This window comes from Rhamphochromis sp. 'chilingali' (assembly GCF_963969265.1).
Source record: "Rhamphochromis sp. 'chilingali' genome assembly, chromosome: 1".
Classification (NCBI taxonomy): Eukaryota; Metazoa; Chordata; class Actinopteri; order Cichliformes; family Cichlidae; genus Rhamphochromis; species Rhamphochromis sp. 'chilingali'.
Genome location: NC_137929.1, coordinates 43,804,872 through 43,825,113, shown reverse-complemented (window position 1 = coordinate 43,825,113; position 20,242 = coordinate 43,804,872). Strand labels below are relative to the sequence as shown.

The window sequence follows — 20,242 nt, the reverse complement described above, 5'->3', positions numbered from 1 at the left end:
GATTTCAGAACTTGGTGCAGCAGCTCTACAGGTCATTTGAGAGTGCCTCCCAGATGACCAAAATCCTCACTATTTTGCTAAGGAAGAGACACTTCAGACACACTACAACAATAAGCTTATTTCTGCTTATATCTACAATCTAATTTGTTCAGTCACTACACAGAGATCATGACAGTGTCACAGTTAGAACCTGATTCGAATGCTTAAAGATCAGCTCCTTTGACCACAGCAGGTAGCTGAAAAAGTTCAACTCTACAAGAACATCGAGTTGTTTGTGAAAACAACAGAACATTCATATTTAGAGAGTTGAAGGATGGGACTCTGTTAGAATTACAAGACTTGGAAAGAACTAAGAAAACTTCAAGTTGAAGTGTTAATCAAATATTTCAGGAATGTGGTTTCCCTTAAAACAGACAAATACAAATGACAATGAATCCACATTTTTGCACAGATTTTTGGCCTGTGAGCCCCTGAATGGCCCACTGAATGACCAAATGAAAGACCCACTGACGACCCACTGAACTGAATTTGGTGGTGAAAAATGTTTGTTATGTTAATTCAAGAGCTGTTAACACTGACTGGTCAATTATGACCGGGGACACTAAAGTAAGGGGATGGGGTGCACAAAACCAGACGGTTAAATAGCGGTGTAGTTACAACGACGGTGATGCAGTTTTTTACATTTTAAAGTGCAAGTGATGATCAAGAGCTCAAAGACATTTATACTTTTCATTTCGTACGTCATACCATATGGTGAAGTAGGAATTGTTGTTTCTGTTGTTGTGACTGTGAAAACAGAAAAAAGCAGTAGTTCAGATTTCAGCATACTTTTCTAATGCAGCCAAATAAATAGCTGTGTTGGTACAACAAATGTCATTCATGTTTTAGATTTTACAGTGCAACTGATAATCTGGAGCTCACACAAGAACATTTATTCTTCACGTTACATTTCAAAAGCCATACCGGTTGTTGCTGTAGTAAAGGGTGGGGTTGATGGTGTTATAACTATGGAAACAGCAGCAATTTAGATTTTAGCATACTTTTTTATCTTTCAAAATCATATTTTCCAATGCAGCCACAAAATCTAATGTACATCATCTGTGCAACATTACATATAATGTCTGTTGCAACTTATATATTATGTTTTGAATATCAGGTGTTTGCTTTAAAGAGATGAAGCAAACACTTCAAGTGCTGTGTTTATATGTTATCCCCGTATAAGCTTTGGTCAGTAAAGGTAGCTTAAATTTATATTTGAAGCTATATAAATTATTAACACAAATTGAATTGTTGAAAGATTGTTTAAGTACAGTTTGTAAGTAAAATGACTACACATCTTTGTAATGAAATTTACTGGGGAAAAAAATACTTTAAAGAATGAACAAAGAAGCAAGAAGAATGTTCTCATACCAGGAGTTGGTGTTGGACATGAAGCAACATCTATGGAGGAAAATTATGGCTTTAAAATGTTCATTTTCTAGTGAATGATAAAAATGATTAATGGCAAAGAAGAAAAAAACAAATGAAAGACAGACAAAAGAAAAAAGAACACACCCTCATTTCTAACAACAAAAGGTTCACGCTGAAGCACATGTTTAATAAATGATTCTAAGTAACCATAATTCTATGTTGTGCTGGTCAGACGCATTTATTAATGTTTTTGGTGAAAGAACTTATGTTTTACAACAGCTGGAAGATTTCAGTGCTTATGATGATTTAATGTAAACAACATCATTTAATATGTAGATCTGTATTGGTGTAACTCCTTTCCAGGCAACTAAAACTGACACAGTTATATAAACACATGTATGGATCTAGGTTGGAGCTTCCATTAACAGCTGTGGATGGCAGGACTCAACCTGCCAGGCTCCTCAGGTTCAACTATTTGTTAGGGTGCCTGGGTCATTGATCCTGTGGTTTTGGTTCTTTGATTTTGTTTATTTCATTATATTCTAGCTTTTTCCTTATGGGTTATAGGATTATTCTTAGTTTAGATTCTTTGTGTGGGTTTTGTTAGAGTTTTAGTGTTCTGGTTTTCTGTCTGTGATCCCCGTGCGTCTCTGTGTTATGTTTCCTGTTTTACTTTGAAGGTCCATGTCTGCTTCCCTTGTCTCGTTAGCCCTGATTTGCCACAGCTGTGTTTCCCTCCTGTTTCCCATTGCCTGATTGCTCCCTCTGTGTATTTAAGCCCTGTGTTTTCATCTGTCTGTGTCGTGATCTCCATTATCTACTCTCATCTGCCAGCCAGCCAGCCAGCCAGCCAGCCAGCCAGCCAGCCAGCCAGCCAGCCAGCCATCCATTAAGACACTCATGTCTTAATGTGTTGAAATAGTGATGGGCAGATGAAGCCTCATGAAGCACTGAAGCTTTTCATCCAATTGGTTCACCCCAACGCGAAGCTTCTTGAAGCTTCATTTGCTCTAGCAGGACACCTACTGGACGTAAAAATATTAGTTGGCATGAATTTGAAGAGTGTGGCCTTTTGCACACAGCCTGTAAATGTCAACAACAAAAGGAGTGTGTAAAACATCTATATTGTAGTGATGCAGTATACTGTGTATATTTATACTGGCAGTATGGAACATGATTATTTGGAAATGCCTAAAATGGAAATGATCATATACTGTGAGGTGTGGACAGTGGTTGTGCTTTTGTAACATTGAGGCAAGGACAGTGATTAGTGTTTAGGGGACACATCATTGGTTTTTATTTAAAAACAACAGTTTCTCCACTGTGGCAGGTCGTAGGCGATTTCTTTTTTTTCTAAACTGTCTCTAACTCTCTCCAAACTGTCTCTAACTCTCTCCAAACTGTCTCTAACTCTCACTAACCGCAACTCTCCATCAAACACCCACATTTTGAATGGGGTCTGAGGGGTTTATATTGCTGTCATAGCTCGCGGCAAAGTTCGAACCGCTTCCTGAACCAGTCACGTGGTACAGCCGGGCAGCGAGGCTTCGGACGTCATCATTTTCAGCTCCTCCCATAAATGAAGCAAGCCTCGATACGCGCTTCGCGGAAACGCCCCCTCCATTACTCGACACACGCTTCGAAGCCTCGATACAGAACGTCACATCACTATGTTGAAATAACCTCAGACCTATAATTATAATTGGATGGGAACAATCAGTAATGAAGCTTGGGCACGGAGTTTATTAAATAAATTTTGTGCAAGATCAATTAATTGCACTATTATTTTACTCTTTGTTGTCTGCAGTCTGGTTTTGCTTTTAGTGGACAGCTTGGAGATACTTGCCTAATAAGAAAGTAATGCCATCCCACAGTCCTGTGTACACCCTCAAAACAACCCTTTTGCCCTTCTCATCATGGCTATGTGGTCATGGTGGAAATTAATAAAGTTGGAGTCAACACTATGCATTTAGCAGTACTGCTCAAGGAAAGTGAGAATCAATAGAGTAACTTTTTTCAGGTGTCATGAGATTTAAAAGTAAGCTCAACAAATGTAAGCAAATACAAAATTTGTCTGTGCAGTTAGGATCGTAGGATATCTTGCTACGGTAAATATACCATTTCTCTGTTTTCTATGAAGAGGAAAAAACCTTAATATGCAAAAAATGGAGAGAAAGACCAAAGAGAGGACTGGAACGGAGAAGTTAAAGCTAAAGTTCTTTTGTCACACTGTAAAAAGACAAAAACAAACAAACCAAAGAATAATAATTATTTTTGGTTGGTTAACTTTGCACTTTTGCGGTGCGTGTGCTGCAGAGCAAGGAGTTAGAAACTCGCCGTGACAGAGGCTTACTTGCGATTGGTTCACAGAACTCTCCACCAGGAGGAAGCCCTTTGATGCATTCACAGGTTTGGGAGGTGACATTACTGCATGCACCGTATCGGCCACACTTGTCACATGACCAGGCAAACTGGTCCTCACATTGACACTGCAGTCCTCCAGTGGAGTTTGGATAGCACCCTGATAAAGACATTTAGAATGACCAAACACAGCTCATAAATCATGCACCAGAGTATGAACACATTTAAATGTGACTGAGCACAAAATTCTTACATGTGGTGAAGTTCAAGTCTTCTACGATTAAAGACCCAGTGATTGTTTGGGGGAAAGTCAGATTTTCCACATAGCCTCTAAACAGATCAATGAAATTTGGGGGGAGACTGGATATTGGGAAGAGCAAGTTCAAGTCTATATAAAACTCCACTGGCTCTGTAGAGGAGACAAGGAGAAAATCATCACAAAACTCTTTCACAATAATGAGAAACAATGTTTACATATATTGTTTATGAACAAGCACAACATTTATCTAACATGTTTTTGCTTCTATTGAGACATACAAGGCCAGAAGTAGTAGGGAAGTGAAGGGCCACACCTCTTAATTTTTTAATTTAAATTTTTTTCAGCTCCATTTTCACAGGTGTAAAAACAGTATCTAGCCATGCAGTCACCTTTTTCAAACATTTATGAAAGGATGGATCATTCTAAAGAGCTCACTAACTCAATAACTACTGAGGTCCAAACCTCCTCTGGCATCAGCTTAAAGACATGAGTTTTCTTGGCTGGGCAGCTGCAGCTGCTCCAATCGAACATAAATTATTAAATTTTGTAAACAACATTGACTTTGATGCAAATGTTTATTATAATGATGAATTATATTCTAAATGTTATTCAAGAAGAAATGTAATAGTATTTGCATATTGCATTTAAATACTAGAAGCATTTATATAAATCTTGTTGAAATTGGAAATTATTTAAAAACATTAACTCATCGGTTTCAAGTGACCTAGTAAACCTAGTCAGATTACCAAAGACAGTACTATCCTTATTGACAAAATTGATTTTCCGAATGCTCACTTTTCAATAACAAGTGGATTTCTTTTGACTTATTGAAGTTATAATCTCCCTATTTTTTGGATTATACATGATTCAGATGTTAAGTGTTCATTTAGTGTGAGTGAACCACCTTAAAAATAGTAAGGCTAAGAACACAAGAAAGAATTACGGCATTGAAGACATATAAATAAATCAAAATTGGGATGACGTATATATTGATGACCCAAGTCAAACATAAAATGAAAATGTGAAAAAGTTTTCTTGAAGATATCAATAAATATTTTGTAAGAATAACTCCAAAGTTGGCTGGTAAAACTATGATCTTTTTTCTGTCTGCTGCACCCTGGAATTGCTTTCAGTGAACAGCTTGAAGATAATTGCTTAACATTAATACTAGTGGTGCAACAGATCACGGTTGATCCGTAATCCGAACCGATCCCACTCCACGGTTCGGCACGCACGTGATCCGAAGATTCGAAAAAGAAGAAAAAAAGTATGTGTATGGTGGGCGTGGTGGGTCTGCCAAGTGATAGTTATGGCCAGCGCTAGCGGTCCAAGTGGAGGAGCAGAGGAGTTTGCGGTATTTAAGCAGTATTTTGCCGCCCATTCGACCAGGCTAAAGCTATTAAAAAAGCTATTGGGGTGTTTAGCTGCAGACGGGAGGCCGTATTCCATCGTGCAAAACAAGGGGTTTAAACTATGATGAACATGCTTGAGCCACGCTATGATATCCTGTTTGCGTCCACTTTAGTGGCAAGATCGTTTCAAGCATGTATGAGCAGGAAGAGATTTAAGTTGTGGCTGAACTGTCCCAGGCATCTTCTATTGCCCCAACTACTACAAATGGGTGTAGCAACGGAAAGCTACGTGACCGTGACTGCTCATTATATCACAGCGGAGTGCAATATAATGAGCAGTGTGTATTATTGTAGGGTCTACCTTACAATATAAAGCGCCTTGAGGCGACTGTTGTTGTGATTTGGCGATTTATAAATAAAATTGAATTGAATTGAGTGGTAGATACAAAGCCTTATACTGTCCTATATTGAACCATAATTGCTTTTTTTAAAATAATTGCATGGAATGAGTCTTGAGTTGAATGTTTTGAACAGGCAAAAAAGACTTCAATAAGTAAATGTTAATTTTTTTTAATTTTTTTTTTTACTGATGCGAAAATTGATCCAATCCGTGACTTAAAACTGTGATCCAATCTGAACCGTGACATTTTTGATCCGTTGCAGCACTAATTAACACTACTACTACTACTACAACTAATAATAATATAGTCCTGCTGCAGTCGATTTCAGAACTTGGTGCAGCAGCTCTACAGGTCATTTGAGAGTGCCTCCCAGATGACCAAAATCCTCACTATTTTGCTAAGGAAGAGACACTTCAGACACACTACAACAATAAGCTTATTTCTGCTTATATCTACAATCTAATTTGTTCAGTCACTACACAGAGATCATGACAGTGTCACAGTTAGAACCTGATTCGAATGCTTAAAGATCAGCTCCTTTGACCACAGCAGGTAGCTGAAAAAGTTCAACTCTACAAGAACATCGAGTTGATCCAGACCTTGTTAAAAAGATAGGCACAGCTAAAAAAAAAAAAAAAAAAAAAAGACAGAGAAGATATGAAGGGGACAGAATATGGAGAATATTTAAGGTCATAGGTACCCAGGTATAGCAGAACTGAAAGATGTAGTAGTGACAGTCAAAAGAGCTTCACCATAAAAACAGTATAAGAATCCCAAAGGATTTGCTCCTGACTCAGAAAGACATTAACTAGGACTAGTTTGTGAAAACAACAGAACATTCATATTTAGAGAGTTGAAGGATGGGACTCTGTTAGAATTACAAGACTTGGAAAGAACTAAGAAAACTTCAAGTTGCAGTGTTAATCAAATATTTCAGGAATGTGGTTTCCCTGACAATGAATCCACATTTTTGCACAGATTTTTGGCCTGTGAGCCCCTGAATGGCCCACTGAATGACCAAATGAAAGACCCACTGACGACCCACTGAACTGAATTTGGTGGTGAAAAATGTTTATGTTAATTCAAGAGCTGTTAACACTGACTGGTCAATTATGACCGGGGACACTAAAGTAAGGGGATGGGGTGCACAAAACCAGACGGTTAAATAGCGGTGTAGTTACAACGACGGTGATGCAGTTTTTTACATTTTAAAGTGCAAGTGATGATCAAGAGCTCAAAGACATTTATACTTTTCATTTCGTACGTCATACCATATGGTGAAGTAGGAATTGTTGTTTCTGTTGTTGTGACTGTGAAAACAGAAAAAAGCAGTAGTTCAGATTTCAGCATACTTTTCTAATGCAGCCAAATAAATAGCTGTGTTGGTACAACAAATGTCATTCATGTTTTAGATTTTACAGTGCAACTGATAATCTGGAGCTCACACAAGAACATTTATTCTTCACGTTACATTTCAAAAGCCATACCGGTTGTTGCTGTAGTAAAGGGTGGGGTTGATGGTGTTATAACTATGGAAACAGCAGCAATTTAGATTTTAGCATACTTTTTTATCTTTCAAAATCATATTTTCCAATGCAGCCACAAAATCTAATGTACATCATCTGTGCAACATTACATATAATGTCTGTTGCAACTTATATATTATGTTTTGAATATCAGGTGTTTGCTTTAAAGAGATGAAGCAAACACTTCAAGTGCTGTGTTTATATGTTATCCCCGTATAAGCTTTGGTCAGTAAAGGTAGCTTAAATTTATATTTGAAGCTATATAAATTATTAACACAAATTGAATTGTTGAAAGATTGTTTAAGTACAGTTTGTAAGTAAAATGACTACACATCTTTGTAATGAAATTTACTGGGGAAAAAAATACTTTAAAGAATGAACAAAGAAGCAAGAAGAATGTTCTCATACCAGGAGTTGTTGTTGGACATGAAGCAACATCTATGGAGGAAAATTATGGCTTTAAAATGTTCATTTTCTAGTGAATGATAAAAATGATTAATGGCAAAGAAGAAAAAAACAAATGAAAGACAGACAAAAGAAAAAAGAACACACCCTCATTTCTAACAACAAAAGGTTCACGCTGAAGCACATGTTTAATAAATGATTCTAAGTAACCATAATTCTATGTTGTGCTGGTCAGACGCATTTATTAATGTTTTTGGTGAAAGAACTTATGTTTTACAACAGCTGGAAGATTTCAGTGCTTATGATGATTTAATGTAAACAACATCATTTAATATGTAGATCTGTATTGGTGTAACTCCTTTCCAGGCAACTAAAACTGACACAGTTATATAAACACATGTATGGATCTAGGTTGGAGCTTCCATTAACAGCTGTGGATGGCAGGACTCAACCTGCCAGGCTCCTCAGGTTCAACTATTTGTTAGGGTGCCTGGGTCATTGATCCTGTGGTTTTGGTTCTTTGATTTTGTTTATTTCATTATATTCTAGCTTTTTCCTTATGGGTTATAGGATTATTCTTAGTTTAGATTCTTTGTGTGGGTTTTGTTAGAGTTTTAGTGTTCTGGTTTTCTGTCTGTGATCCCCGTGCGTCTCTGTGTTATGTTTCCTGTTTTACTTTGAAGGTCCATGTCTGCTTCCCTTGTCTCGTTAGCCCTGATTTGCCACAGCTGTGTTTCCCTCCTGTTTCCCATTGCCTGATTGCTCCCTCTGTGTATTTAAGCCCTGTGTTTTCATCTGTCTGTGTCGTGATCTCCATTATCTACTCTCATCTGCCAGCCAGCCAGCCAGCCAGCCAGCCAGCCAGCCAGCCAGCCAGCCAGCCAGCCAGCCATCCATTAAGACACTCATGTCTTAATGTGTTGAAATAGTGATGGGCAGATGAAGCCTCATGAAGCACTGAAGCTTTTCATCCAATTGGTTCACCCCAACGCGAAGCTTCTTGAAGCTTCATTTGCTCTAGCAGGACACCTACTGGACGTAAAAATATTAGTTGGCATGAATTTGAAGAGTGTGGCCTTTTGCACACAGCCTGTAAATGTCAACAACAAAAGGAGTGTGTAAAACATCTATATTGTAGTGATGCAGTATACTGTGTATATTTATACTGGCAGTATGGAACATGATTATTTGGAAATGCCTAAAATGGAAATGATCATATACTGTGAGGTGTGGACAGTGGTTGTGCTTTTGTAACATTGAGGCAAGGACAGTGATTAGTGTTTAGGGGACACATCATTGGTTTTTATTTAAAAACAACAGTTTCTCCACTGTGGCAGGTCGTAGGCGATTTCTTTTTTTTCTAAACTGTCTCTAACTCTCTCCAAACTGTCTCTAACTCTCTCCAAACTGTCTCTAACTCTCACTAACCGCAACTCTCCATCAAACACCCACATTTTGAATGGGGTCTGAGGGGTTTATATTGCTGTCATAGCTCGCGGCAAAGTTCGAACCGCTTCCTGAACCAGTCACGTGGTACAGCCGGGCAGCGAGGCTTCGGACGTCATCATTTTCAGCTCCTCCCATAAATGAAGCAAGCCTCGATACGCGCTTCGCGGAAACGCCCCCTCCATTACTCGACACACGCTTCGAAGCCTCGATACAGAACGTCACATCACTATGTTGAAATAACCTCAGACCTATAATTATAATTGGATGGGAACAATCAGTAATGAAGCTTGGGCACGGAGTTTATTAAATAAATTTTGTGCAAGATCAATTAATTGCACTATTATTTTACTCTTTGTTGTCTGCAGTCTGGTTTTGCTTTTAGTGGACAGCTTGGAGATACTTGCCTAATAAGAAAGTAATGCCATCCCACAGTCCTGTGTACACCCTCAAAACAACCCTTTTGCCCTTCTCATCATGGCTATGTGGTCATGGTGGAAATTAATAAAGTTGGAGTCAACACTATGCATTTAGCAGTACTGCTCAAGGAAAGTGAGAATCAATAGAGTAACTTTTTTCAGGTGTCATGAGATTTAAAAGTAAGCTCAACAAATGTAAGCAAATACAAAATTTGTCTGTGCAGTTTGGATCATAGGGTATCTTGCTACGGTAAATATACCATTTCTCTGTTTCCTATGAAGAGAAAAAAACCTTAATATGCAACAAATAGAGAGAAAGACCTAAGAGAGGACTGGAACGGAGAAGTTAAAGCTAAAGTGCTTTTGTCATACTGTAAAAAGAGAAAAACAAACAAACCAAAGTATAATAATTATTTTTGGTTGGTTAATTTGCACGTTTGCGGTGCGTGTGCTGCAGAGCAAGGAGTTAGAAACTGGCCCGTGACAGAAGCTTACTTGCGATTGGTTCACAGAACTCTCCACCAGGAGGAAGCCCTTTGATGCATTCACAGGTTTGGGAGGTGACATTACTGCATGCACCGTATCGGCCACACTTGTCACATGACCAGGCAAACTGGTCCTCACATTGACACTGCAGTCCTCCAGTGGAGTTTGGATAGCACCCTTTTTAAGACAACACAAAACACAATTCACAAGGCATACAGGATCACATGAGCACTATTACATATGACTGATTACAAAATGTAAATTAAGATCAAGTCCTTACATGTGGTGAAGGTCAGGTTTTTCAGTGTTAAAGACTCAGTGATGATTGGGGTTAGGGAGACATTTCTCACAATGTGTCTGAGTACATCACTGAAATTTGGGGCCACACTGGATGCTGGGATGTGTAATTCAAGGACTACATCAAAGTCTATTGGTGCTGTGAAGGAGAAAAAGGGGGAAATCCATCACATATACATAACACAATGATAGGAGATGATAGTTACAAGAAAATGCTGACAAAAGCTGTCACTTTTATGGCCCCTGTTTATTACATAGACACAATTTTGATGATGCATCTGCTCCCCACTTCCACACTGTTCTAATCTGGCACTGTCAAACCTTATTTACTACCACTTAAACTGAAAGTTGAAATACAGCTAATTGAGTCACAAGTCACATGTGCTTCTAGATCATTTAAAGAGCTGTATTGTTGAAACAAAAGTGATTGATTTTTTTTTTTTGGACTTAATAATGCAAGTCGTAATCTGGAGCTCACACAAAGACCTTCATTCTTCACTATACATTTCCAACGTCTTACTGTATGTTGGTGTAGGTGATGGTGTTGATGGTGTTGTGACTATGGAAACAGGGAACAAAGCAACAGTTTAGATTTCAGCATACATTTCTATTCAAATTATATTTTTCAAATGCAACCATAATATGTAATTTACATCATCCTTGCAAAATTACATATTATGTCTTTAATATCAAGTATTTGCTTTAAAGAGATGAAGCAAACACTTCAATTGCTTTGGTTATATGTTATCCCCATATAAGCTTTGGTCAGTAAAGGTAGCTTAAATTTATATTTGAAGCTATATAAATTATTAACACAAATTGAATTGTTGAAAGATTGTTTAAGTACAGTTTTTTTTTTAATTCATATTTTTATTAAGGTTTCAGAAGCAGGCATTCACAATATGTACATCATGTAAGCATTCTTCATACTTAGGTTATCTGCCTTAGATACTGAAATAGTATTTTAATTTACATCCAAGTCATAAGGGAAGAATACTTACAACTATAGAAGTAATTGAAACCAATTTAAGTACAGTTTGTAAGTGAAATGACTACACATCTTTGTAATGAAATTTACTGGAAAAAAAATACTTTAAAGAACGAACAAAGAAGCAAGAAGAATGTTCTCATACCAGGAGTTGTTGTTGGACATGAAGAAACATCTATGGAGGAAAATTATGGCTTTAAAATGTTCATTTTCTAGTGAATGATAAAAATGATTAATGGCAAAGAAGAAAAAAACAAATGAAAGACAGACAAAAGAAAAAAGAACACACCCTCATTTCTAACAACAAAAGGTTCACGCTGAAGCACATGTTTAATAAATGATTCTAAGTAACCATAATTCTATGTTGTGCTGGTCAGACGCATTTATTAATGTTTTTGGTGAAAGCATTTATGTTTTACAACAGCTGGAAGATTTCAGTGCTTATGATGATTTAATGTAAACAACATCATTTAATATGTAGATCTGTATTGGTGTAACTCCTTTCCAGGCAACTAAAACTGACACAGTTATATAAACACATGTATGGATCTAGGTTGGAGCTTCCATTAACAGCTGTGGATGGCAGGACTCAACCTGCCAGGCTCCTCAGGTTCAACTATTTGTTAGGGTGCCTGGGTCATCAATCCAGTGTTTTGTGGTTTTGGTTCTTTGATTTTGTTTATTTCATTATATTCTAGCTTTTCCTTATGGGTTATAGGATTATTCTTAGTTTAGATTCTTTGTGTGGGTTTTGTTAGAGTTTTAGTGTTCTGGTTTTCTGTCTGTGATCCCCGTGCGTCTCTGTGTTATGTTTCCTGTTTTACTTTGAAGGTCCATGTCTGCTTCCCTTGTCTCGTTAGCCCTGATTTGCCGCAGCTGTGTTTCCCTCCTGTTTCCCATTCCCTGATTGCTCCCTCTGTGTATTTAAGCCCTGTGTTTTCATCTGTCTGTGTAGCAATCTCCCTTATCTACTCTCATCTGCCAGCCAGCCAGCCAGCCAGCCAGCCAGCCAGCCAGCCAGCCAGCCAGCCAGCCAGCCATTAAGACACTCATGTCTTAATGTGTTGAAATAACCTCAGACCTATAATTATAATTGGATGGGAACAATCAGTAATGAAGCTTGGGCACGGAGTTTATTAAATAAATTTTGTGCAAGATCAATTAATTGCACTATTATTTAACTCTTTGTTGTCTGCAGTCTGGTTTTGCTTTTAGTGGACAGCTTGGAGATACTTGCCTAATAAGAAAGTAATGCCATCCCACAGTCCTGTGTACACCCTCAAAACAACCCTTTTGCCCTTCTCATCATGGCTATGTGGTCATGGTGGAAATTAATAAAGTTGGAGTCAACACTATGCATTTAGCAGTACTGCTCAAGGAAAGTGAGAATCAATAGAGTAACTTTTTTCAGGTGTCATGAGATTTAAAAGTAAGCTCAACAAATGTAAGCAAATACAAAATTTGTCTGTGCAGTTTGGATCATAGGGTATCTTGCTACGGTAAATATACCATTTCTCTGTTTCCTATGAAGAGAAAAAAACCTTAATATGCAACAAATAGAGAGAAAGACCTAAGAGAGGACTGGAACGGAGAAGTTAAAGCTAAAGTGCTTTTGTCATACTGTAAAAAGAGAAAAACAAACAAACCAAAGTATAATAATTATTTTTGGTTGGTTAATTTGCACGTTTGCGGTGCGTGTGCTGCAGAGCAAGGAGTTAGAAACTCGCCGTGACAGAAGCTTACTTGCGATTGGTTCACAGAACTCTCCACCAGGAGGAAGCCCTTTGATGCATTCACAGGTTTGGGAGGTGACATTACTGCATGCACCGTATCGGCCACACTTGTCACATGACCAGGCAAACTGGTCCTCACATTGACACTGCAGTCCTCCAGTGGAGTTTGGATAGCACCCTTTTTAAGACAACACAAAACACAATTCACAAGGCATACAGGATCACATGAGCACTATTACATATGACTGATTACAAAATGTAAATTAAGATCAAGTCCTTACATGTGGTGAAGGTCAGGTTTTTCAGTGTTAAAGACTCAGTGATGATTGGGGTTAGGGAGACATTTCTCACAATGTGTCTGAGTACATCACTGAAATCTGGGGCCACACTGGATGCTGGGATGTGTAATTCAAGGACTACATCAAAGTCTATTGGTGCTGTGAAGGAGAAAAAGGGGGAAATCCATCACATATACATAACACAATGATAGGAGATGATAGTTACAAGAAAATGCTGACAAAAGCTGTCACTTTTATGGCCCCTGTTTATTACATAGACACAATTTTGATGATGCATCTGCTCCCCACTTCCACACTGTTCTAATCTGGCACTGTCAAACCTTATTTACTACCACTTAAACTGAAAGTTGAAATACAGCTAATTGAGTCACAAGTCACATGTGCTTCTAGATCATTTAAAGAGCTGTATTGTTGAAACAAAAGTGATTGATTTTTTTTTTTTTGGACTTAATAATGCAAGTCGTAATCTGGAGCTCACACAAAGACCTTCATTCTTCACTATACATTTCCAACGTCTTACTGTATGTTGGTGTAGGTGATGGTGTTGATGGTGTTGTGACTATGGAAACAGGGAACAAAGCAACAGTTTAGATTTCAGCATACATTTCTATTCAAATTATATTTTTCAAATGCAACCATAATATGTAATTTACATCATCCTTGCAAAATTACATATTATGTCTTTAATATCAAGTATTTGCTTTAAAGAGATGAAGCAAACACTTCAATTGCTTTGGTTATATGTTATCCCCATATAAGCTTTGGTCAGTAAAGGTAGCTTAAATTTATATTTGAAGCTATATAAATTATTAACACAAATTGAATTGTTGAAAGATTGTTTAAGTACAGTTTTTTTTTAATTCATATTTTTATTAAGGTTTCAGAAGCAGGCATTCACAATATGTACATCATGTAAGCATTCTTCATACTTAGGTTATCTGCCTTAGATACTGAAATAGTATTTTAATTTACATCCAAGTCATAAGGGAAGAATACTTACAACTATAGAAGTAATTGAAACCAATTTAAGTACAGTTTGTAAGTGAAATGACTACACATCTTTGTAATGAAATTTACTGGAAAAAAAATACTTTAAAGAACGAACAAAGAAGCAAGAAGAATGTTCTCATACCAGGAGTTGTTGTTGGACATGAAGAAACATCTATGGAGGAAAATTATGGCTTTAAAATGTTCATTTTCTAGTGAATGATAAAAATGATTAATGGCAAAGAAGAAAAAAACAAATGAAAGACAGACAAAAGAAAAAAGAACACACCCTCATTTCTAACAACAAAAGGTTCACGCTGAAGCACATGTTTAATAAATGATTCTAAGTAACCATAATTCTATGTTGTGCTGGTCAGACGCATTTATTAATGTTTTTGGTGAAAGCATTTATGTTTTACAACAGCTGGAAGATTTCAGTGCTTATGATGATTTAATGTAAACAACATCATTTAATATGTAGATCTGTATTGGTGTAACTCCTTTCCAGGCAACTAAAACTGACACAGTTATATAAACACATGTATGGATCTAGGTTGGAGCTTCCATTAACAGCTGTGGATGGCAGGACTCAACCTGCCAGGCTCCTCAGGTTCAACTCTTTGTTAGGGTGCCTGGGTCATCAATCCAGTGTTTTGTGGTTTTGGTTCTTTGATTTTATTCATTTCATTATATTCTAGCTTTTCCTTATGGGTTATAGGATTATTCTTAGTTTAGATTCTTTGTGTGGGTTTTGTTAGAGTTTTAGTGTTCTGGTTTTCTGTCTGTGATCCCCGTGCGTCTCTGTGTTATGTTTCCTGTTTTACTTTGAAGGTCCATGTCTGCTTCCCTTGTCTCGTTAGCCCTGATTTGCCGCAGCTGTGTTTCCCTCCTGTTTCCCATTCCCTGATTGCTCCCTCTGTGTATTTAAGCCCTGTGTTTTCATCTGTCTGTGTAGCAATCTCCCTTATCTACTCTCATCTGCCAGCCTGCCAGCCTGCCAGCCTGCCAGCCAGCCAGCCAGCCAGCCAGCCAGCCAGCCAGCCAGCCAGCCAGCCAGCCAGCCAGCCAGCCTGCCATTAAGACACTCATGTCTTAATGTGTTGAAATAACCTCAGACCTATAATTATAATTGGATGGGAACAATCAGTAATGAAGCTTGGGCACGGAGTTTATTAAATAAATTTTGTGCAAGATCAATTAATTGCACTATTATTTAACTCTTTGTTGTCTGCAGTCTGGTTTTGCTTTTAGTGGACAGCTTGGAGATACTTGCCTAATAAGAAAGTAATGGCATCCCACAGTCCTGTGTACACCCTCAAAACAACCCTTTTGCCCTTCTCATCATGGCTATGTGGTCATGGTGGAAATTAATAAAGTTGGAGTCAACACTATGCATTTAGCAGTACTGCTCAAGGAAAGTGAGAATCAATAGAGTAACTTTTTTCAGGTGTCATGAGATTTAAAAGTAAGCTCAACAAATGTAAGCAAATACAAAATTTGTCTGTGCAGTTTGGATCATAGGGTATCTTGCTACGGTAAATATACCATTTCTCTGTTTTCTATGAAGAGAAAAAAAAACCTTAATATGCAACAAATAGAGAGAAAGACCTAAGAGAGGACTGGAACGGAGAAGTTAAAGCTAAAGTGCTTTTGTCATACTGTGAAAAGACAAAAACAAACAAACCAAAGAATAATAATTATTTTTGGTTGGTTAATTTGCACGTTTGCGGTGCGTGTGCTGCAGAGCAAGGAGTTAGAAACTCGCCGTGACAGAAGCTTACTTGCGATTGGTTCACAGAACTCTCCACCAGGAGGAAGCCCTTTGATGCATTCACAGGTTTGGGAGGTGACATTACTGCATGCACCGTAAAGGCCACACTTGTCACATGACCAGGCAAACTGGTCCTCACATTGACACTGCAGTCCTCCAGTGGAGTTTGGATAGCACCCTGATAAACACATTTAAGACAATCACCAAACACAGCTCATAAATCATGCACCAGAGTATGAACACATTTAAATGTGACTGAGCACAAAATTCTTACATGTGGTGAAGTTCAAGTCTTCTATTATTAAAGACCCAGTGATGTTTTGGGGGAAGGACACATTTCTCACATAGCCTCTGAATAGATCAATGAAATTTGGGGGCAGACTGGATATTGGGAAGAGCAAGTTCAAGTCTATATTAAACTCCACTGGCTCTGTAGAGGAGACAAGGAGAAAATCATCACAAAACTCTTTCACAATTATGAGAAACAACATTTACATAAATTGTTTATGAACAAACACCCCATCTAAGATGTTTCTACTTCTTTTGAGATGCACAGGATCAGAAGAAGTACAGAAGTGAAGGGCCACACCTCTTAATTTTTTAATTCAGATTTTCTTCAGCTCCATTTTCACAGGTGTAAAAACAGTATCTAGCCATGCAGTCACCTTTTTCAAACAATTTATGAAAGGATGGATCTTTCTAACGACCTCAATAACTACTGAGGTCCAAACCTCCTCTGGCATGAGTTTTCTTGGCTGGGCAGCTGCAGCTGCTCCAATCAAACAGAAATTATTTAATTTTGAAAAAAAACATTGATTTTGATGCAAATGTTTATTATAATGATGAATTATATTCTAAATGTTATTCAAGAAGAAATGCAATAGTATTTGCATATTGCATTTAAATACTAGAAGCATTTATATAAATCTTGTTGAAATTGGAAATTATTTAAAACCATTAAATCATCGGTTTCAAGTGACCTAGTAAACCTAGTCAGATTACCAAAGACAGTACTTTCCTGTACTATCCAGTTAATCTGATCAGACCTTTTAATGAAAAACTATTCTTTAATATATGTCACTTAAAGAAAATACAGATGCATATGACACAAAAACACATTAACATGCAGGTTTTTCCATATTGAGCAGTTTTGTAACCTAAAAAGATGACACCAGTGTCAAAAAAAATACTTTGTATACTTTGTTTTTTCCTAATAAAATCAAATCCTTACAACTAAGTTCTGCTAAGTATTTTCAGGAAATTAAAATTACACCATAGCGCCACAAAATTATATGAAAAATGCATGGTAAAGTTAAGAGAGTTTTTAGTCAGAGGCTATATTATAAAATGTAACTGATGATGGTGTTTTTGTCTTGTTATCAAACATGTTAAAAAAACAAACAAACATGAAACTTGAAGGATTTTTGACAAAATGCCTTCATTTGCTCACCAGCCAACTGTGAGTGGCAACCTAAAAGTGGAAAAAGACAAAACCAGTTTAGAGAAGATATCTTGTGCTTGTGAGAAAGCAAACATATGAAACTTTGCAGTGAATTCTTAAATCAAAACATTTTTGACAAAAAATGCTGATCTTTGTCAATAATTATTCCATAAAAAATAATATATCATTGTGGCGAGGGTGTGGTATTTGGCCTGCTGCGGGGGAGAAAGCGTCACAGCGAGCTCATGGGGCGGCACGGAGGCGGGGAGAACAGGTACATAAATTGACTGTGTCTGTTTTCTGACAGTGACAGCTAGCTGGGAAGGTGTGGCAGCGAGACAGAGTGCCTTTGTCCGTAGCCTAGGGTCGAAACCACAGTATTATTTGTCACACAATAAAGCGCCTGTGCTCTGACAACTGCTGCGTCGAGTTTATGTGCTCCACCTACGCTACAATCATTTATGGTTGTTTTAGTTCACTCTGTTCAGTATTGTAGTAATAATTATGTTAATCATATTCTGATAACCTCAGCTGAACAATTATTTTATGTTTTATATTATAGATTTGTTAATAAAAAAGTGTTATTGTCACAGATTTACAGCGAGATTTACACACTCAGGTAATCAAACAGAGCTCTCTTCTCAAAGCAATTCACAGATGATGTGTGCTTTGTCCTTGGTAGTGTCACACCCCAATAGTGTATCAGTGTAAAGGGTTAATATAGTAAAGCATCATAAACCAAATGTTTCCTAAACCTAATCTAAATATGCTTTGGTGTCAAACAGACAACATCATTTATAAAGAGAAAAAGTTATTATTTATTATTTTGAATTGTAAGCTCAAAAGTATTTGTACCACCTCCAGGTTCACTGTTGTATCATATTAGCAGCGTGGTATCGACAATACTGATCCGATACCAATACTTTGTACAAAAACTTAGTGTTTTATTATTTTATTAATGATAAACTGCATATTTACCCCAAACAGATTCAAAAACATTAATATTCCCAGACGTCTTCACACTGTGAACATTTCCGATGATTTCAGATTTTAAACTGTTTAAATGTACTTTTATAAATACGATCTTAGATATTTATCACAGTATTGACAGAAAAATGTTTCAAATAGTTTACATTTATAGCTCTAATTAATCTTAATTAAACTAGCTAATGAGAAAAAAATAACTGAAGAAAAATTGTGTTTGTTTCTCACCTTTGCAAAAAAGTATGATAATCACATTGAACCAGCACACAAGTTGTTGGAGAGCCATTGCTGACTACACCTCTTTCACGCTTTCTTAGACTTTCCTAAAAAATATGCTCCTCGCATGACGTTCTTTACCATAATGATAATCAGCTTTATGAGTAAGAGAACCAAGTCATACACAATGCTCTTCCTGCTGTCTCTTAGTGTGGTTAAAGAATGCATTCACTGTAATGTTGTGAAGGCAGTTGGACCACATTTCTCCACATGACTCCCTGACAGACTGTAATATGTTAAGCTATGATTCAGCTATGATTTTTTTGTTATTATTTGTGTTTCTGTTATTTTGTTATTATTATGCAGGTTTAGTTTAGTTTTATTGTCAGTGGTTTTGGCAACTTGTATTGGATAGTCATGGTCCCAGCAATTCCTGGGGTCCACCTCCAATCTTAGTTTCACGCATTGCTCTCTCTCTCTTCTTGGGTAGTTGCTGGCTGGCTGTTCTCACTACGTAGCACCGCCGGCAGGTAAAGCTTTGGGTTTTTCCAGGCTGTAGTTGTTATACCTGTTTCTTGCCTCCTAATGGCTTAATGATAGAACTATAAAGATAATATTCCAGAAATAACTTTTTTCTGAATATAAATACGAGACATGGTCAATACAAAGTCAATAGAACACAGTCTATGCATATTTTGACAGAAACCAAGAAAGGCCGGTGCCAGCATCAGTGTTTGTAGGGCTGGTGTGCAGTGACAACAGGTCTTGTGCCAATAGTTGATTTCCTTGTTGGACTATAATCTGTGAAACATATGCCAAACATATCTATCAGGAATGATATGAAGCAATTTTGAGCCACAAACATTATTCCTGTCACAAGCTGCAATCAGTTATTGGCAAAGTGACTTTTATACAGTACATCCTTCATGTATCCATCTAAAGAGTGTCAGTGACATTAACATGTCTTTTAAGAGCACTCTGGTCATGAGGACAGCAGAAATATAAACAACAAATATAACAGTTTTGCAAAGATATTTTAGATATTTTAGAGGCCAACTATAGATATTATACATAAGAACATTATAGTAACCTATTGGCCAGTGTTTGGTATGCCAGATGGACTTGTTTTACTTAGGTCTAGAGTTTGCAAGTGCAGTCAGAAGAGTCATTATTTGACACGAAACCAGCCAACTGTGGGTGGCTGTGGCTCAGGTGGTGAAGCAGATCGGCTACTGATTGGTGGTTCAATTCCTGGCTCCCCCAGTCTGCATGCCAAATATCCTTGGGCAAGATACTAACCCCAAATTGCCGATGCTTTCATCGGAGTGTGAGTGTGTGTGAATGGGTGAGTGAGGCATGTTGTATACAGTGCTTTGAATACTCCTCTAGAGTATAAAAGCGCTATATAAGAATCAGTGGCACCCAAGGCACCTGATGGAGCTGACATTAGGAGCTCATCCC

At 37.5% G+C, this 20,242-nt stretch overlaps 1 protein-coding gene across 1 annotated transcript in view; it reads right to left on the bottom strand.

Annotated features, from left to right (window-relative positions):
* The window catches only part of LOC308408274 (adhesion G protein-coupled receptor F4-like), a gene marked incomplete at its 3' end in the record, with an annotated part of 31,127 nt that extends 12,227 nt beyond the window's left edge, over positions 1-18,900 (bottom strand). The window contains exons 1-4 of the mRNA XM_080900463.1: positions 18,794-18,900; positions 17,591-17,611; positions 4,025-4,180; positions 3,764-3,931 (exon numbers count right to left, since the gene is read on the bottom strand). Coding sequence (XP_080756589.1) covers positions 3,764-3,931; positions 4,025-4,180; positions 17,591-17,611; positions 18,794-18,851 — 403 coding nt within the window. The 5' untranslated portion in view covers positions 18,852-18,900. The remainder of the gene's footprint in view (positions 1-3,763; positions 3,932-4,024; positions 4,181-17,590; positions 17,612-18,793) is intronic.
* Positions 18,901-20,242: the final 1,342 nt, after the last annotated feature.